The sequence below is a fragment of the Nerophis lumbriciformis genome, linkage group LG19 (genome assembly GCF_033978685.3).
Source record: "Nerophis lumbriciformis linkage group LG19, RoL_Nlum_v2.1, whole genome shotgun sequence".
Taxonomy (NCBI): Eukaryota; Metazoa; Chordata; class Actinopteri; order Syngnathiformes; family Syngnathidae; genus Nerophis; species Nerophis lumbriciformis.
Window position 1 is genome coordinate 31,718,974 of NC_084566.2, and position 18,349 is coordinate 31,737,322.

Sequence of the window (18,349 nt, forward strand, 5' to 3'; positions counted from 1 at the left end):
TTTAAAAACTATTATTTTGATCACTTAATTGCATGTTTTATTTTCACTGGTCCATGATTACTTTAAAACTGATATGGTTAACATTATGAGCAAAAAAATGTATATAAAAAGTCACCATTTTTGCCATTTGCTTCTACATAGATACCATAGCCTGTGTTTTTCCTCCTGCTCTTTTGGCATTTACTCAAGCATCTTGAGGAAAACATCAGCAGAAGAGGACGCAAAATAAAATGCTAGCGGCTTACCTAATTTTTCTCTTTGTTTTAGAGCGCCGGTTCTGACCCAGTCTTTCTTCCCTCGAGGGTGCTCCTGGAATTAGGAGTCGCATTAGGCTTTAGTCTTTAATAGTTTTTTTTGCCACCAAAACCCCTTTTTTTCTAAGTCTGCATCATTCAAATGATTGTTACAAATTACACATCTCTTGCTTGGTCTGTCCAATTAGATTGAGTAGAGAGGTCTATACTTTCCACAGAGCCCTTTTTTTTTAGTTATTTTGGAGCAAAAAGTGTCCGTTCCAAAATGTGCCGAAACTGATTAGAAAACAACCCTAAAATCTCTACTGTGTCTATTTTGGGGGTAATTTTACTAGAATGTTTAGGTCCAGAATTATGAAACAAGTGGTAATGTTGTCAGCATTAGAAATGCTCTTTAAGTACCTGTTGCTTTTGGTGGTCCTCAGGTGAATCTGGGCTTGCCGTGTCCCCAACGAGTGGTTCAGCTCCCAGACGTTGCGTGGGAACAGTACACCTCTGGTCTGGGGGATTTTGCACGGGAGTTGTGTGACAAAAAGCGTAAAACCAGGCAGCTGAAGCTTATTTTTGACAAAGGTATGTGTCGGGTTATTTACACACAATTAAGTGCAACCATTTCTCTTGTAGTCTTAATTTGTAGTTTCCCCCACTGGTCTCCTCCACTCTTTAGGTTTGCCCGACCGACCAAGAAGTCCCATTGAGCCCAAGAAGGAGTACGACTCCTCCGACATGTACTCCTCACTGCCCACTAGTGACGGCCCAGAGAACGGCAGCCAGACGCAGGTACACCTCTCAAATGACCTAATTAGTTGCTTTAACACACACAAAGAAAGGCTCTTTGTCTCTCAGGAGTTGTTTTTCCGCGTCCTTTGCATCAAGTCACATTAGTCAGCATGTCCGCCTTGCAAAAAAACAAGCAGTTAGAATGCACAAATTGCGGTGTCCTTATCGTTATGCCCTGGTTGTTGCTGCTATCTCACAGATAATTAGAGGGAGGATCTGTCACCCAAACAAGCCTGACACATTCAACCAGCTTTGGACTGTGGAGGAGCAGGTAGTCAACACTTTGAAAACACTCAACTGTCTAGCACCTTTTCCTTTTCTGTTCATGACCGCATTTTCTGTGTAGAAAAAACTGGAGCTGCTCCTACTGAAGTTTCCGCCAGAAGAAGTGGAGTCCAAAAGGTGGCAGAAGATTGCGGATGAGTTGGGCAATCGAACGGCGAAACAGGTGACAAAGGACTTGTTGCTTTCGGCTAGGAGTGTGCATTTAGTTTTCAGTGGGCAAAAAAAAAATGCAGAAATGTTAAAGTAGTACAAGGGGGCACTTCGACACGTTTTGCTAAAACCAATCTAATTTAGAGTTAATACACGGTGGAAGAGGGGTTAGTGCGTCTGCCTCACAATACGAAGGTCCTGGGTTAGATCCTGCGCTCGGGATCTTTCTGTGTGGAGTTTGCATGTCCTCCCCGTGACTGCGTGGGTTCCCTCCGGGTACTCCGGCTTCCTCCCACTTCCAAAGACATGCACCTGGGGATAGGTTGATTGGCAACACTAAATTGGCTCTAGTGTGTGAATGTTGTCTGTCTATCTGAGGTGGCGACTTGTCCAGGGTGTACCCCGCCTTCTGCCCGATTGTAGCTGAGATAGGCTCCAGCGACCCCGAAGGGAATAAGCGGTAGAAAATTGATGGATGGATGGACATACTAACGTATTAAACGAAACAACGACATCTTAGTTTTGTTTTATAGAAGACCAAACTAACTGGTGCATACCTGTATACTGTATCTCATTAATAATGACTTCATTTTATTTTTAGACTATGCAGAAGGCCATTACAAATCAAGCAGTGGGCCAAAAATGGCCCTTGGCTGCACTGTGCATACAACTTACATTTTTTATTTGATGGATTTTAGGACGATTATGGCAAAAATAATAATCACGATCATTTGGATTGATATTGTAATCACAATTAAAAACATGATTAGTCATTCGTTTTTTCAACATTTACTTATTATGTGCTATTGTACTACCATTTATAAATAAAGTTGATTTGATTTGATTTGATAACTCATAAATCAATAAATGTACTTTAAAGAACAAATAAAATAATAAAAAGTAACAGCCATGCTGACATCCTAAACTTCTAGTAGACGTGGTCTTGTTTTCACTTATTCGTTCCTCATCAGTTTCAACGTCACAAGCTCCGGAATTTGCTTGCATGTTTCATGGCCCATTAATCGTTTTTTTCCAATTAAAATATTTTTATGATCGTGTTAAGCCATAATCAAAATTAATATTTGATTAATTGTCCATTCTAATGGATTTGATGTTAAATGTTGTAGTTTCTGACTTGTAAATGTTGAATATTTATGTTAAACAAATCCAAAGTGTCAAATCATAAGGTTCATGCATTTTGGCGTGAGCGTGCATGCAGTTTTGGAAGACACTAAACACTGTGTTTTGGAGTATTTTTTTAACACAGGGTTTTCCCTAAACTGCCAAGATACCTGTGGTGGTGGGGGCGTGGTTATGGGCGTGGTCACCATGACATCTTCGAGTAATTTTCATAATTTGCTATATGATTTTCTTTAAAAAGGCTCAAAAATGTATATATACATTTAAAACAAATCTGTTATGAATTAGTATTAACATATATATATATATATATATATTTTTTTTGTTGTTGTTGTTGTTTTTTGTTTTGTTTATAATTTTGCCATATTTTCAATTGTTGCTGCTTTTTGTACAATGTACTTTGTTGAGATTGTTTCAAATGTTCCCAGACTTTTGACTTTAAAAAAAAAAATTGAAATTAGCAACAAATCTAGCATCTTCTTCTGGTGTTATTATAAAGTGTACTCGTGTTTAGAGACTCTTAACTTCTGTCCCTCGATGTCCCCGACGAAAGAGGCTGCAAAGAGCATGACATCCCACTTGCTTCGCGCTGTTGCTGGAGTTGGACTTTCTCTTCTTAAAATCCCCCATTGTCCTCTTTATATTTGCACATTTTGTAGATGGCTGTCCGCTGGTATATCTGCAATATATATAAAAATGTCGTCCACATTGCAGACATGCTGACAATGTTCCAGACAGTCACAATGGAGTACGTTTAGTTTACATCCGGTTTTGGTAGCGTGGTTTTCGGTGATCAAGTATTTTTCCGGTGGTCAAGTTTTCGGTACATCACTTGTCAATAGTTTACAAATAATAGGCTATATATATATATATATATATATATATATATATATATATATATATATATATATAAAAAATCAATTCATACTGTAACAACCAGTTAATGTTTTTGGTTTGGATTTGATGTCAGTTTTTCCCATGGTTGCAAACACTGCCTGAAAGGTGATTGGCGGAGAATGAGGAAGTGTGTCGGGGGAAGCGCAGACTCACAAGACATGAGTTTTTGCATGAGAGGTAAAACCTGTTGGAATTGTGCTGTTTGTTATCGTAAGATTGGGAATAAAAGTTAAAAACAGCGTCACATCTTTGATTTATTCTGGGGGCTACATTACATTCCATTACTTTAATTTGTTTTCAAGTTAAAAAAAACCAACTTATTTTCAAGGTGTGGCGGTAATAAAAAGGCCGTGGCGGCACGCCACATTCAATTACATTAAGGGGAAACTCTGGTGGGCCACTTGTGACGTCAAAGATTGATGAACATGCATTTGTGGACATTTTTAGTACATCAGCAGGCCTTCTTCCCCTCTTTGCTGAGCGAGTGCTGCTGCTGGAGCTTCCGTATATTGCTTCTCTTTTCATGCCCTACCGCCTGCTCAGTGTCTATAAAATAGATGTTACTGTATTTATTTGCCCATGACATGCAGTGCCATAAATGCTGATAAAACAAGTTTTTTTATGCAGACCTGTCCCAATCTGAGGGTGTGCCTAGTATTGTGACCGTGTATGTATTGAGTGTTTGTCTTCAAGATACAGTATATATTTATCAGTGTACAATTTCAAAATTCATCAATTCTGATATTTTTGGAGAGGGTTGGCCGTGGACCGTTTCATGAGTAATCTGGGAATCCCTCCACAAACAAATCGATTTTTTTTCAATCATGTTTTCCTTTCTTTGTGGCGGTCAAAAGTCAAGGTTTTGTAGTTCACTCAATTGACTTGTTTGTTGGTCATCTTATGGCAACAAACAAACTGCGGGTCATGGCGCCTGTGTGATTCACACGTGTGAGCTCCTTCTCTGTCCTTCTGTTGACAATATTACAGGTTGCCAGCAGGGTGCAGAAGTACTTCATCAAATTGACAAAAGCTGGAATTCCCGTACCTGGAAGAACGCCCAACCTATGCATGTACACTAAAAAGGTGCCCAGAAGTCAACTCACAACTATCTAGTGTGTTGAATATGATGCTAATTAATGGGCGCTCCTGTCTTGCTCCTTAGGCTTCCAGCAAGAGGCAACACCACCTCAACAAGCACCTCTACCGACCCTCCACTTTCCTCACCTCCTACGAGCCCCCGGTTTACATGGACGATGAGGACGAGCGCTCTGTGTATTACAGCAGCATGCAGGACGCGTCTGCTGATGACTCGGTCTGTCGGCTTTTTCTTCTTATTTGGCCGTGTTTGTCCTCACAAATAGAGCAACAACTAAATAAAGTGCTCTAATAAGGAAAAATGCAGGGAAACATCAACTAAAGCTGTGTTCCCAGGAGCATGAGCATGGACACAACATTGTGGAGTGACTACAGGTCAGTCTATTGGACCTCTAAGATCCACATAAGACAAGACCATGTTTGATACTATGCAGGAAACTCGTCACAATACGCAGTAAGACTAAATTACCGCTAACGGAAATAGTTTACATCCCTCGCTGGGTGTTGCTGTTTTGATTAGCAACTTAGTTCAAATTGGTGTAGAAGTTATCTTTTTAATGCTTGCAATTAACTGCACTAGTCACTATGACTTAACATTTGGCAAATGCAGGCATTTGCCCGAAAATCCATCCTGACCCCAGCTTTACAATACTTAAGATCGAAATTTGCAAAGCAATTAAGAAGACATACAGGAGTTAGAAACATTCTGGCCACAGACGCTCATTTGTGCCATTTGTTTACAGTTTAATTGAATGCTCATGTGGGTGATTCCAACTATTTTTGGCGGGATATATATTTTCAATCCCTCAATGCTAACTAGGGGAAATTACACTTCAACTGTCGTTGGCATTGACAATGGGATTGCTTGTTTGCATCTCAACAGTTCATTTTCTCTCTGCAATAGGGCGAAACCATCTTTGCCCAGGCACACCCTCCTGATTTCGGAGTACAAATATTTGGGGTTTTTGAAGCAGCCACTAGACTAGATCTGACTAATCTAAGTCTAAGACTACATCTGACCAATCTAAGTCTAAGACTACATCTGACCATCCTATTTGGATGAGGGGCCTAACATCTAAGACAAACCAAACAGTCCAGTTGCAATTGATTGAATGCCCTGAGATTACAATGAACTGGATGAATGAGAATATTCATAGACATACAAATACCAGGGTTTCGCTTATGTGTAATTGATCGTGGCAAAATGAAAGCTGCCACACCTTTTTAAAAAAGAGGATATTTTAATGCAAAAACAAATTCAAGTAATATATTGTATAAATGGATGTGTATATATAACCTATTATTTACGCAATATTGACTAGAAATGCACCTGACACTGATCTTCTCTGGAAGTGAACGAGAAGTGGACGTTGCCTCGGCTGGCCTGATGATTTGATGATCTGTCTGAGGCTGAGTTCTTTTTTGACTGCAAAATGAGCGATTTTGAAATAAAAAAAAACACTCCCAGAGCATTTTTAAAACTTTCATTTCGTTGTTCTGTGTTAAAATCTTTATATATTTTATCTGTTATTGGAGACTGTACTCATGTTTAGAGAGTAGCTGAAAATTAGCTTCCCTACTTGAAAGACCAGCAGCCGCCACTGGTATACAGACTTTGTTACATTGTTCAGTAATAATTATAAAAATAAAGCAAAATGACATAATATAAGAAAAATATATGTTAATACTAATTACTAATAACTAGATAGGGTTGTACGGTATACTGGTACTAACAAAGTACCGCGGAACTATCCATCCATCCATTTTTCTACCGCTTGTCCCTCACGGGGTCGTGAGGTTGCTGGAGCCTGAGCTGCACTTGGGCGGAAGGCGGGGTACAGCCTGGACAAGTCGCAACCTCATCACAGGGCCAACACAGATAGACAGACAACATTCACACGCTAGGGCCAATTTTAGTGTTGCCAATCAACCTATCAATGAATTCAAAACAGCACTATACTGCTTTTGAAAAATAACGGTACCTTTTTGTCATCCGCATGCTGCCGTGTGGCGATGACGTACAGAGCGGAGGCGCATGATGTTGAGTGTGTCAGCACACACACACAGCTGCGCATACAAGCAAAAAGAGTGTGGAGAGGAAGAATGGCAATTCTACTGGTTAATAAAGACAACTGATAATGGTGACGCTTTAAACAGGGAAGTGCCGTGCTGCAAGCACTGCTTTAAAACATGCCTTGCCAAAGGTGGAATTAAAGTATTACAATCTTTGCTTCAAACTTGGGTAAACTTTAAATAACAATCACCCAGACCTGCACAAGGAGTTTAAAGCTAATGTAGTTAACCAGCTCCCCCGCTGTGCACATATAGATACGTAGACACGCACACAGTGGCTTGTTGCCAATTATTTGCGCAGTCAAAACCGCCCACTTAGCCTAAACTACTTGTAAAAGACTGAATTTTGTCACAAATTTGTGTTTTATTTTTAATAATGTGTACTGCTACATGTCTTAGCTGTGTACTTTTATCCGCATTGTTTTTGGTATTTAGTAATGATTTTTTCTCTCGTAAAGTATGGACCATGAGTGTCAAACATACATCATAATGCATTTATACACTGTCATTAAATCTTTCTATTCTATTCCACCATAATCCTAGAATATGGCATGCTTTATTTCATAAAGAACAATTTAGAATTGTATATGAGTGCAATAAAAAGTGTATTTAATGACTTAATTTCATTTTACTCTTCTAAAATTATTTGAGTGCAGTGAGAAACATATGTTTAATGTATTGTAAGATTTTAAAATGAAGCCAGTAATGACATTTGTTTGTGGTGCCCTTTATTTTAAAAAGTATCGAAATACATTTTGGTAGTGGTACCAAAATATTGGTATCGGGACTACCCTATAACTAAGGATGTAAAGGTATTGTCGATACCGCGGTATTGCAGTTTCAGAGTCTTCACAATAATGCCGTGACGTGTGACAGTATCAAAAAAAAACTTGGGAGTGTAGTTTCTTTCTGGCACGTTAGCGTTGGCTCGGTCTGAAAATAAACTCCCAGAATCATTTGCGCAGCGTGGAACGTCGTAAGCAGGAACTGAAGGCTCGTAGTAGATGAGAGGAATTGTTCACATTTCCTGAAATACATATCAAAATCCGCCTGTAACTGTTTGAGTTATGTTGCTAACAAACACACAAACAAGCCAGGTCAACATATTTGGCGAAGGTAAGAAAGTCTGCCTTCTGCATTGCAACGCGCGCCAATTTTGTCTCGAGCGTTTCCAAGGCGACACAGCCAGCTGGTCACGATGCAGCGCACAGGAAAATCACACCAAAAAAAGTACATCGCGAGAAATACGAGTAAACTGAAAAGCTACTTGATAAATCCTTAATCCATCCATCCTTTCCTACCGCGTGCCTACCTCGATGTCTCGGGGTGGGGACTTAGACAAGTCGCCACCATATATAAACTGTCACCCACAAAAGATGAAGCCAGTGGAGCTAAGCATTCGTTTGTGAGGTATTGACATGATTAAAACTTACATTTTGGGTTAACTTTTCTAAGAAACATCATTTTCCAAACTGAAATAAAAACATGTCCTCTTCAGAGGACACTGCTTCTAATAAAGTAAAAGTTGAAAGAAAGTAAAGTGAACATTATTGTTTTATACTTGTTACACTGGATGTTTACATTGTCACTTTTAACACATCAACTGTAAGTTTTTTTGTTTTTTTAAAAATATTGGAAATAGATGTTCTTGTACAATTATTTGCATTTATAAATACATGTTTGTAGTAATAAATATGATTACAACATTTGAGCATTATATTTGTGTTCAATTACTGTAAGTCTGTTCATTCTAAACATTCCTGCTACTTCATTTTACACACTAATATTTTCAAATCTTTGTTTTGAACATATACTGCAGTAATATCGTACCGTGGCCTTAATATCGTGATAATATCGTACCATGAGATTTTGAAGCCGTCACAAATATGTATGCATCATCGACAATTATGCAAAGTATGTAATGATGTGAGTATATTGGCAAGCTGGGGGAAACCCTTAATGCTATACAATACTTATTAAATACATTACTAAAAAAAGGAAAACCTATAATGAATAAAAGGAACAGTATCAATAACAATAATATCAATAATAGTTATTTAATGTTTTTGATCCAAAAATGTATTCATAAGAAAAAAAATATTTGCAATGGATTGATTTAGAATTTGAATAAATAAATTGTGATTTTGATTTCGATCGATTATTTTGAGCATTCTTAGTTCCTATCAGTAGATAGACCTACTCAGCGGCCTTGTACCTACTCAGTGGCCTTGTGGTTAGAGTGTCTGCCCTGACATCAATAGGTTGTGAGTTCAAACCCAGGCCGAGTCAAACCAAAGACTATAAAAATGGGACCCATTACCTCCCTGCTTGGTACTCAGCATCAAGGGTTGGAACTGGGGGTTAAATCACCAAAAATGATTCCCGGGCGTGGCCACTGCTGCTGCTCACTGCTCCCCTCACCTCCCAGAGGGTGATGGGTCAAATGCAGAGAATAATTTTGCCACACCTAGTGTGTGTGTGTGACAATCATTGGTACGGTACTTTAACTAGTTAAGGTGCTGGGATCAGTGATGCTTTAATATGTAGCCTGCATGGTAGTTTCAACATGTTGTTTTTGTATGTGGAGGGCCTCAATTACTAGGTTTGTCTTGGGCACCCAAATGACTAATTACGCCCCTGGTTGTCCCCTCCAAACTTCGTCCTTCTGTCGAGGTTGAGTGCATGACCAGCAGTTCTCTGCCTAAATACTAAGGCAACCACAACCCTCGCCAGCAATTTAGCCTGTTACTTCCTTTGTGGCAAGCGAACAATGGCAATTAAAGAGAGCTGTAAAAGTGTTATTGCAGTTGTATACTCGAAGGAAATATTGTACGAAAAGCTGATCAATCCCAACCTATACGGTTCATGTTGCTGTGATGTGAAGTTACATTTACTTGAAACTGATAGGCTCCAGCACCCTCGCGACCCCGAGAGGGACAAGTGGTAGAAAATGGATGAATGGATGCTGCAGAAGGAGGTTTGGAGGGGGAGGCGTGAGCTGGGGTAGTGTACAAAGGCACCTCAAGGTTTTATGATCTGAGGTACAAAGTGAGGCGTTTATTTGATTGCGCATCCAGCGACTAATTGAGACTAATTCAATCTGTTACGTAGGCGTGACAGCTGTGTAGCATCAAAGCTAACTTTTTATTAGATTGCACAGTTTGAAGCAAACTTTAAGTCATCTGTCCGCAATGTGACAAGATGTAATTCCGAGCGCCTCCAAACACCTTTTGCATTCAATGCAAACATTCTGCCGTGAATCATTGTTTTTTCATCTCCTCTAGAAAAATTATTTTTGTTTTTAAACTTCATGCAAAATATCACCACTCGAAAACACGATCCATGCTTTTGCTGGATATAAAAGTCACACCTTCACATTTTATTGCAGCGTTGACACCTCTGCTGTCGCCATAGCAACAGGAGGCGAAGGGACAGTTAGGGTACATCCAATAATGATCCCTGTAGGACGCGTACGACTTTACAATTTGGGTGCACATATGGACATCTGAACATTTAAAGGAAACTTCAACATTTTTAACGTGCCTGTCAGTCCTCTCATAGTTGATTTGTGTTGGCAGGATGAAGATGGCGTCCCAGCAGAGCTGAGAAACCTGCCCGAGTACAAAGAACTGTTGGAGCTGAAGCGGCTGAAGAAGCGGAAGATCCAGGAGATCCACGAAGATAAAGCTGCGGTGCGACACATTGGCTTCAAGGTGCTTGCATGGCGCGTGATGCATACTGGTGACCTCACAAATGTGTCACTGACGTGTGTATTTGCAGTGTGACATGTGCGGCATGGAGCCTATCCAAGGAGTGCGATGGCACTGTCGGGATTGTCCACAGGACAACTCTGTGGATTTCTGCTCCAACTGCTCTGACTGGTGAGATGATAATCAACTTTACTTTCTACTCCAAAACAATCGTCTTGCAAAGAAAACATTGATTGACACCGTCAAAAGAAATCTTGTTTACTATCGTGGTGGTTAGTTTGCATCCTCGTCGCCACCTGCAGGACTGGAGTGAAGCACTAACGACACTGCCAGACAAAAGTGATTGTTTGTACTCTGCTGACTGCCCGTAGAGGAGAGTCGTTAGTACACTTCACTGCACAGATAAGTTGGGACATGTCAGTTGTAGTCCTCAGACAAGATCCCACTCTGACTGATATTGTTGTCCTTCTTTGCTGGTTAGTAAGGCTGGGTAAAATAATCGTAACTTGATCGGCATCTTTTAAATATATGAAATATCGATTCAGTATATAATACCGTACCATACCAACTTTATTTATAAAGCCCTTTAAAAACAACCACAGTTGAAGAACAAAGGGCTGTACACCACAAAGAAATAGAGGCAAAGGACAGACTAAAAAATAACATTTAAAACAGAAGTAAAATACACATTGAAAAATCAAATACAAATTATCCTAAGAACAATTTGTTAGATAAAAAGCAGTTAAAAAAGTTAAAAACAGTTTAAAGCTCATGCTGGGTTAAAAGCCAGTGAATAAAAATGGGTTTTAAGAAGGGTCTTAAAAGTAGCCAAAGTAGGGATCTGTCTCACATGGAGAGGGACATGGTTCTAGAGTGTGGGACCCGCAACAGAGAAGGCCCTGTCCCCTCGAAGCTTGCGCTTTGATTTGGGTACCTCCAGGATCAGCTGATCAGCTGACCTGAGGGACCGGGTGGGGGCATAGAGGTGGAGCAGCTCAGAGAGGTAAGGTGAGGCAAGACCACGTAAGGATTTAAAAACAAGTAAAATAATTTTAAAATGAACTCTAAAAGACACAGACAGCCAGTGGAGGGAGGCTAAAACAGGAGTAATGTGCTCTCTTTTTCTTGTGTTAGTTAAAAGTCGGGCAGCTGCATTTTGGACCAGCTGCAGACGTGAGAGGGAGGATTGACTAATTCCAAAATACAAAGAGTTACAGTAATCCAGCCGAGATGTGATAAAAGCATGGATTACTGTCTGGAACTGTTGCCTAGAAAGAAGGTTTTTAACCTTGGCCAGCTGACGTAAATAAAAAAAAAAGCTGTCTTTCACCACTGTGCCATTCTGACGGTCCAATTTAAAATCACTGTCAATACGAAAGCCCAGGTTGGTGACCATGGGCTTAACGTACAAAGCCAAGGGGCCAAAGTCAACAGGGGGGAACTCACAGGTACCACATCGATAAACTCTCACTTTGTCAGATCTTTTAGGGTTTTTTTTGTATTATTATACAGATTAGCTCTCGCTTTGACATAGAACAACACAATTAATGGAATTTGAATTTCGATCACAATTTTGTCTGCCATGATTAAATGAGGGTGATTGTGGGTGGTATTAACATTTAAAAAGCAGGCTCTGCTGCATATCAAATTAAAACACTTCCACAACCATTGAGGCAGAGAATAGCCCTGTGAAGCATGCGACCGCTCACGCCAGAGGCCATTGTGTATGAGCACAAAACTCCCATCATCCTGTCAAACTGAAAGATTAAAATTATTAGTATTAACATTACCATGATTTGCAACACTAAATTGGCCCTAATATGAGTGTGAATGTTGTCTATCTGTGTTGGCCCTGCGATGAAGTGCCGACTTGTCCAGGGTGTAGCCTGCTTTACGCCCCAGTTCAGCTGGAATACGCTCCAGCCCCGCCGCGACCCCAAGAAGGACACGTGGTAGAAAATGAATCAACACAATTTTCCCGGGGTTGCTGCAGCCGATCGCTCCGTTTCACTTCATTTCACTTGCTTCATTTCCATGGAGTCTTGGCATACGTTTATAACTGCACTGCTGTTATTAGATGGTGACAGGTGTGGACAATATCAGGTGTGGACAATATTGGAGACAGATGCAGTTATCCCACCAAGAAAGTATACTGTAGAGGAGAATAATATTTGATTTTCCTTTCATTTGCTTTCATTCACTGCATGGACGCTTCTTCACTCACCTGTTCTGACTCTTGAGAGTGTTGAGGAGAGGAAACATGCGTCATGCCAAGGAGGACGCCTACAGGAGTGGGGACTGGGTCCTGTTTAAGGAACAACATTGAGAAGTTAAAACAAAGCCTTTAAGCTAACAAACAACCCCTCAGCAGTTTGGAAAAGGCTGGGAGAGGTCACCAACTACAGGAAACCCACAAACCACCCTGTAGGTAACAATACACTGGCTGTGGACCTGAACAGCTTCTCCCGGTGGTATTCAGTCACGCGACTTTTGAACGGAAGTAAAATAAAGTAGTGGTTCACCAAACCAACGTGGCTACTGTGTGCGAACTGAGTATGCAAGGAGCCTAGGTTTTGCCACTAAAAGCAGATAAGAGTATAAAATCAACCTATGCAATATAATTAATCCCTATATGTTATCAAAAAAAGATTTGTCGAGTGATCTCAAGGATTATCCGTCGGTTGCGTTCCCAGACATGTCGAACTATCTGATGCTCCAGATGTCAGTCTACACGACAAAACAGATTTAAACTTGAAAAATCATGGAGGTCTACAACTTCTTTGTGTGTGGCTGGGTCAAGGACATTGATATCAAGACTCTTCTGAACAAATGATGCATTGTTTTTGCTTGGGTAAGATTGCATTTCATGATTTAACTTTGCGACTTTACTTGTAAACAAACTACTGTAGCACTTGATAGCCATGATTCACTGTTTTTATGTTGACCACTCATAGAGATAATCGGTGATAACACTAAAGACCAGGGGCCGTATTTATCAAGCGTCTTAGAATTACTCCTAAGAAGTCTGCTAAGAGTTGACTTATGAGTAAAGAAATTCTTCGCTGAAAGCTGCACTTAAAAGTTAGTTATCAAGCGTCTTACTCACACTTTCAGCGAAGTGTAGGACAGAATCTTAAGTGTCACACTCAGAGCTGAATTACGACATTACTATGTGCCGTAAACGGAATTTTAGGTGACGTCATTTCTGTGTCCATAGAAATGACCAATCACGGAAGGGAATCCCTTGTCTAAGAATAAAGAAATATCTTAGAAATATTTAAGTGGACAATGGGAGTGTATATTTTGACAATAAACTACAAAATAATACAAAACAAACAAACAATATTGGCAATGAATCAAAAATAAATGTTTCCTTTTCTTTCCAATTCATTTTCCCAGTGGCGAGATATCGAAGCATTGTGATGACCTTTAGTTCTGCTGTGAAAGTTCTGCTGTGTGATGTTGCTGATGAGATGACGCCCCTTATTATAAATCTGTGACAAAAACAATACCCGCTCTGTCTAAACGATACCGTTTGATCAGCTGCTCGTCATCAAACAAAGCCAGGACATCCTTCCGCTCCCTGAACGTTCGCGCACGTCTCTCTCGCCTCAGTGCCATCCCCCGCTGGCAACTCTTAACCACTTAGGACACTTCTGAAGGTCTCTTAAATATCGTTGAGAGTAGGAGTGATTCTTAGACTTAAGAAAGTTGATAAATAGCTTTTATTCTTAAGTTTGAGAGTAGGACAAAATTTCGCAAATTGTCAGGACTTAAGTAAAATGGCACTCTAAGACGCTTGATAAATACGGCCCCTGGTTTGTTGTGAAAGAAGACAGAAGTGGTCATGTAACTGCATGGCCATGATTGTCGCCTTCTTGTTGCACGGACCGTTACAAGTACATGTGTTTTTCCTCGTCTTTATCAAAATAGAACTATAAATGTCAATATGTCAGTATGTGCTGAAAGCTTTATTTATGATCCTTGCCTTTGGTAAAAGCTTAACTCTTTTTGGTTTTGTTCGCATTCGCTTTCTTTTAACCTATTACTGAAATACTCGTAGCAAAAATATGTTTTAAGAACAAGATAAAATACAAATAATAATATTATAATAATTACTAAATGTGAAATTATAAAAGTTGAAAGTATATCAAACAAACCTTTAACAAAGTGATCACTGCAAACTTGTGCGGTTTTTGACTCTGCTCCCTTGCACTGGAGTGTGTGCAAATTTGTTGTTTTGTAAAATCTTGACATCTTTTGCCCTTCTTGATTACTTCTCTAGGAACTCTGAAGAAACTTTTATCCTTTTCGTGATTTGAACTGTTCCAAGAGCCTAAATTAACCCAAGTATAGGGCCTTTATCTTTGAGGAAAGCAAAATACCGCCCAGAACACTTAACCACCACTTTGAGTCTCACACATTTAATGAGCCGGACGGGAGGTCAGGTGAATACAACCTATTGCCTATTCACAACCATCACCCAGCTCACCAACTGCCTCCCCCTTTCCCCCGAATCCCCACATGCACTGAAAATCTGTGAAAATGATTTGTGCCAGCTTTTCCAAGAACAAAAGATCAGAAAGGCTTCAGGACCAGACGGTCTGCCCCCTCCTGCCTGTGAATCTGTGTAAGCAGCTGGCCCCCATCTTCACGCAGATCCTCAACTCATCACTGGAGCTGTGCGAAGTGCCCTCTTGCTTCAAAGGCTCCACTATCATCCCAGTCCCAAAGAAACCGGCCATCATAGGACTCAATTACTACAGACCCGAAGCCCTGACCCAGTGGTCATGAAGTCCTTTGAGAGACTGGTGCTGCGCCATATCACAGGCCCCCTGCTGAACAGCCCTGCTGGACCCCCTTTAGTTGGCAGTTTTTTGGGCAAACTGGTCGGTTGAGGATGCAGTCAACATGGGACTGAACCACATCCTGCATCACCTAGACCAGGGGTCGGCAACCCGCGGCTCCGGAGCCGCATGCGGCTCTTTGATCACTCTGATGCGGCTCAGCAGCTTACTTGCTGAACCCTCCAATTTCCCCGTGAGACTTCCGAATTTCGGTGCCTCTCGCAGAAAACTCCTGGGATTAATATTCACCGATTTTCACCCTTACAGCTATAATAAGGGCGTGCCATGATGGTACAACATTTGGCACCCTCTACAATCTGTATTAACAGCGTGCCAGCCCAACACTTGTTATACAATATACATCTTCTGCTTGCACACGTACGTGACAGCAAGGCATACTTGGTCAACAGCCACACAGGTTACACTGACGGTGACCATATAAAACAACTTTAACACTCTTACTAATAATGCGCCACACTTTGAACCAAAACCAAACAAGAATGACAAACACATTTCGGGAGAACATCTGCACCTTAACACAACATAAACACAACAGAACAAACACCCAGAATCCCATGCAGCCCTGACTTTTCCGGGCTACATTATACACCCCTGCTACCACCAAACCCCGCCCCCACCCCAACCCTGCTCCCTCACACATAAACCCCCCCCACCCCCTCTGTGCATCGGTTGAGGTGGGCGGGGTTTGGTAGCGGGGGGTGTATAATGTATCCCGGAAGAGTTAGGGCTGCATGGGATTCTGTGTATTTGTCCTGTTGTGTTTATGCTGTGTTACGGTGCAGATGTTCTCCCGAAATGTGTTTGTCATTCTTGTTTGGTGTGGGTTCACAGTGTGGCGCGTTATTAGTAAGAGTGTTAAAGTTTTGTTTTTTTATACCGCCACCGTCAGTGTAACCTGTGTGGTTGTTGACTAAGTATGCCTTGCTGTCACCCACGTGAGCAAGCGGAAGCCTCATACAACATGTGGCTGATCAGGCACGCTGGTTGTAGTGGGTGCTATATGCTGTACCATCACGGCACGCATGACGCTGACAAGCGCCATTCATTTAAAACCTCCGTGCTGCACCAGCTTTCAAATTCCATATAAAGGTGTGGGCAGCGTGTCTGAGACCACTGGTTTATACATAGCACAAAGCAAAAAAAAACAACTTTGTAAGCAGTGTTATTTCATTTAAAATTTCAAAAAAAAATTGCGGCTCCCATTGTTTTCTATAATTTGTGAAACTGATCAAAATGGCTCTTTGACTGGTAAAGGTTGCCGACCCCTGACCTAGACTCCCCAGGGACCTATACTAGAAACCTGTTCGTGGACTTGTGCTCTGCATTTAACACCATCTCCCCGGATATCCTGTACTACAAACTCACCCAGCTCACAAAGCCGGCCTCCACCTGGTGGTGGTCACAAACTTCCTGACTGACAGGAGGCAACAGGTTAGGCTGGGGAGCATCAGCACTAGCGCTCCGCAGGGGTGTGTTCTCTCCCCACTGCTTTTCTCCCTCTACACCAACGACTGCACCTCAGGGGATCCTTCTGTAAAGCTCTTGAAGCTCCCAGGTGACCCCACCATCAGCAATCACTTTACAGATGGAAGGTGGAACAGCTGGCTCTGTGGTGCAGTCTGAACCATCTGGAGCTCAACCCGGTCAAGAACAGTCTCTTCCCTCAGGATATCACTCTGGTGAACGCTGTGAAATAACTCTGGAACTAATCTATCACCGTGAATGTACCAACTCATGTTCACACCATCAGCTTTTTTCTTTGCTCTAGTCACCACTGCACTATTATTTATTAGCCTTGCACATATTAGGTAGTCAAGTCCTTGTTTTTATTTTAAGTTAATCTTTAGAATTAGTTTTTTTACATTCAACAATGAGCACAAGTCATATTCCATCCATCCATCCATCTTCTACCGCTTGTCCCTTTCGGGGTGGCGGGGGGTGCTGGAGCCTATCCCAGCTTCAGTCGGGTGGAAGGCGGGGTACACCGTGGACAAGTCGCCACCTCATCGCAGGGCCAACACAGATAGACAGACAACATTCACACACTAGGGCCAATTTTAGTGCTTGTTTGGCAAACATACTTGGCCAACAAAGCTGGTTCTGACGAGCTAAAATGTTTTGTCATGTAATGTTTAGCTGTAAAGTATCAGCACGCTGAGTTGTCAGTGAGGCACCTTCGAAGCTTGTGTACCTTATTTTTCGGAGTATAAGTCGCACCGGCCGAAAATGCATAACAAAGAAGGAAAAAAACATATATAAGTCGCACTGGAGTATAAGTCGCATTTTTTGGGGGAAATGTATTTGATAAAAGCCAACACCAAGAATAGACATTTGAAAGGCAATTTAAAATAAATAAAGAATAGTGAACAACAGGCTGAATAAGTGTACGTTATATGAGGCATAAATAGCCAACTGAGAACGTGCCTGGTATGTTAACGTAACATATTATGGTAAGAGTCATTCAAATAACTATAACATATAGAACATGCTATACGTTTACCAAACAATCTGTCACTCCTAATCGCTAAATCCCATGAAATCTTATACGTCTAGTCTCTTACGTGAATGAGCTACATAATATTATTTGATATTTTATGGTAATGTGTTAATAATTTCACACATAAGCCGCTCCTGAGTATAAGTCGCACCCCCGGCCAAACTATGAAAAAAACTGCGACTTATAGTCCGAAAAATACGGTATATGTGAGAGGTATCGCCACTTTTTATTTTAGTCGGCCAAACTGTGGCATTGAACCACATGCTGTTGTTAGAGAAGAACAAAACTTCTTTATTATTCTTTATCTTCATCGCCCAAACGGCTTTGTGTTTTAAATCAATATAACAAAAGTAAACACCATGTTTTTTTTTGTTTGTTTTTGTTGTTTTTTTTACATTATTTGTGGGGTTTTTCATGTCAAAAAGTTAGTAATTTGACATAGCTTTCTGTAAATATTTTGCGGTGAATAGTTAATTCCTATATGACATATTTTTGCTCAGTCTTTGTGGATGACCGGTCCTCCCCCCTACCCCCCAATATTGAAATCATTCTTACGCCCTTTGACGTCGGAGTTGCGCGGGCAGGACTAACAGCTATCCA

At 40.9% G+C, this 18,349-nt stretch overlaps 1 protein-coding gene across 5 annotated transcripts in view; it reads left to right on the forward strand.

The window, feature by feature from the left end:
* zzz3 (zinc finger, ZZ-type containing 3) overlaps positions 1–18,349 on the forward strand; it is a 49,631-nt gene that overhangs the window by 25,803 nt on the left and 5,479 nt on the right. For all 5 annotated transcript variants that reach the window (XM_061978925.2, XM_072915238.1, XM_072915239.1 and 2 more), the window contains 8 exons: positions 680–827; positions 922–1,034; positions 1,234–1,305; positions 1,381–1,482; positions 4,494–4,589; positions 4,669–4,818; positions 10,253–10,387; positions 10,455–10,555. In XM_061978925.2, the coding sequence (XP_061834909.1) occupies positions 680–827; positions 922–1,034; positions 1,234–1,305; positions 1,381–1,482; positions 4,494–4,589; positions 4,669–4,818; positions 10,253–10,387; positions 10,455–10,555 (917 nt within the window). The remainder of the gene's footprint in view (positions 1–679; positions 828–921; positions 1,035–1,233; positions 1,306–1,380; positions 1,483–4,493; positions 4,590–4,668; positions 4,819–10,252; positions 10,388–10,454; positions 10,556–18,349) is intronic.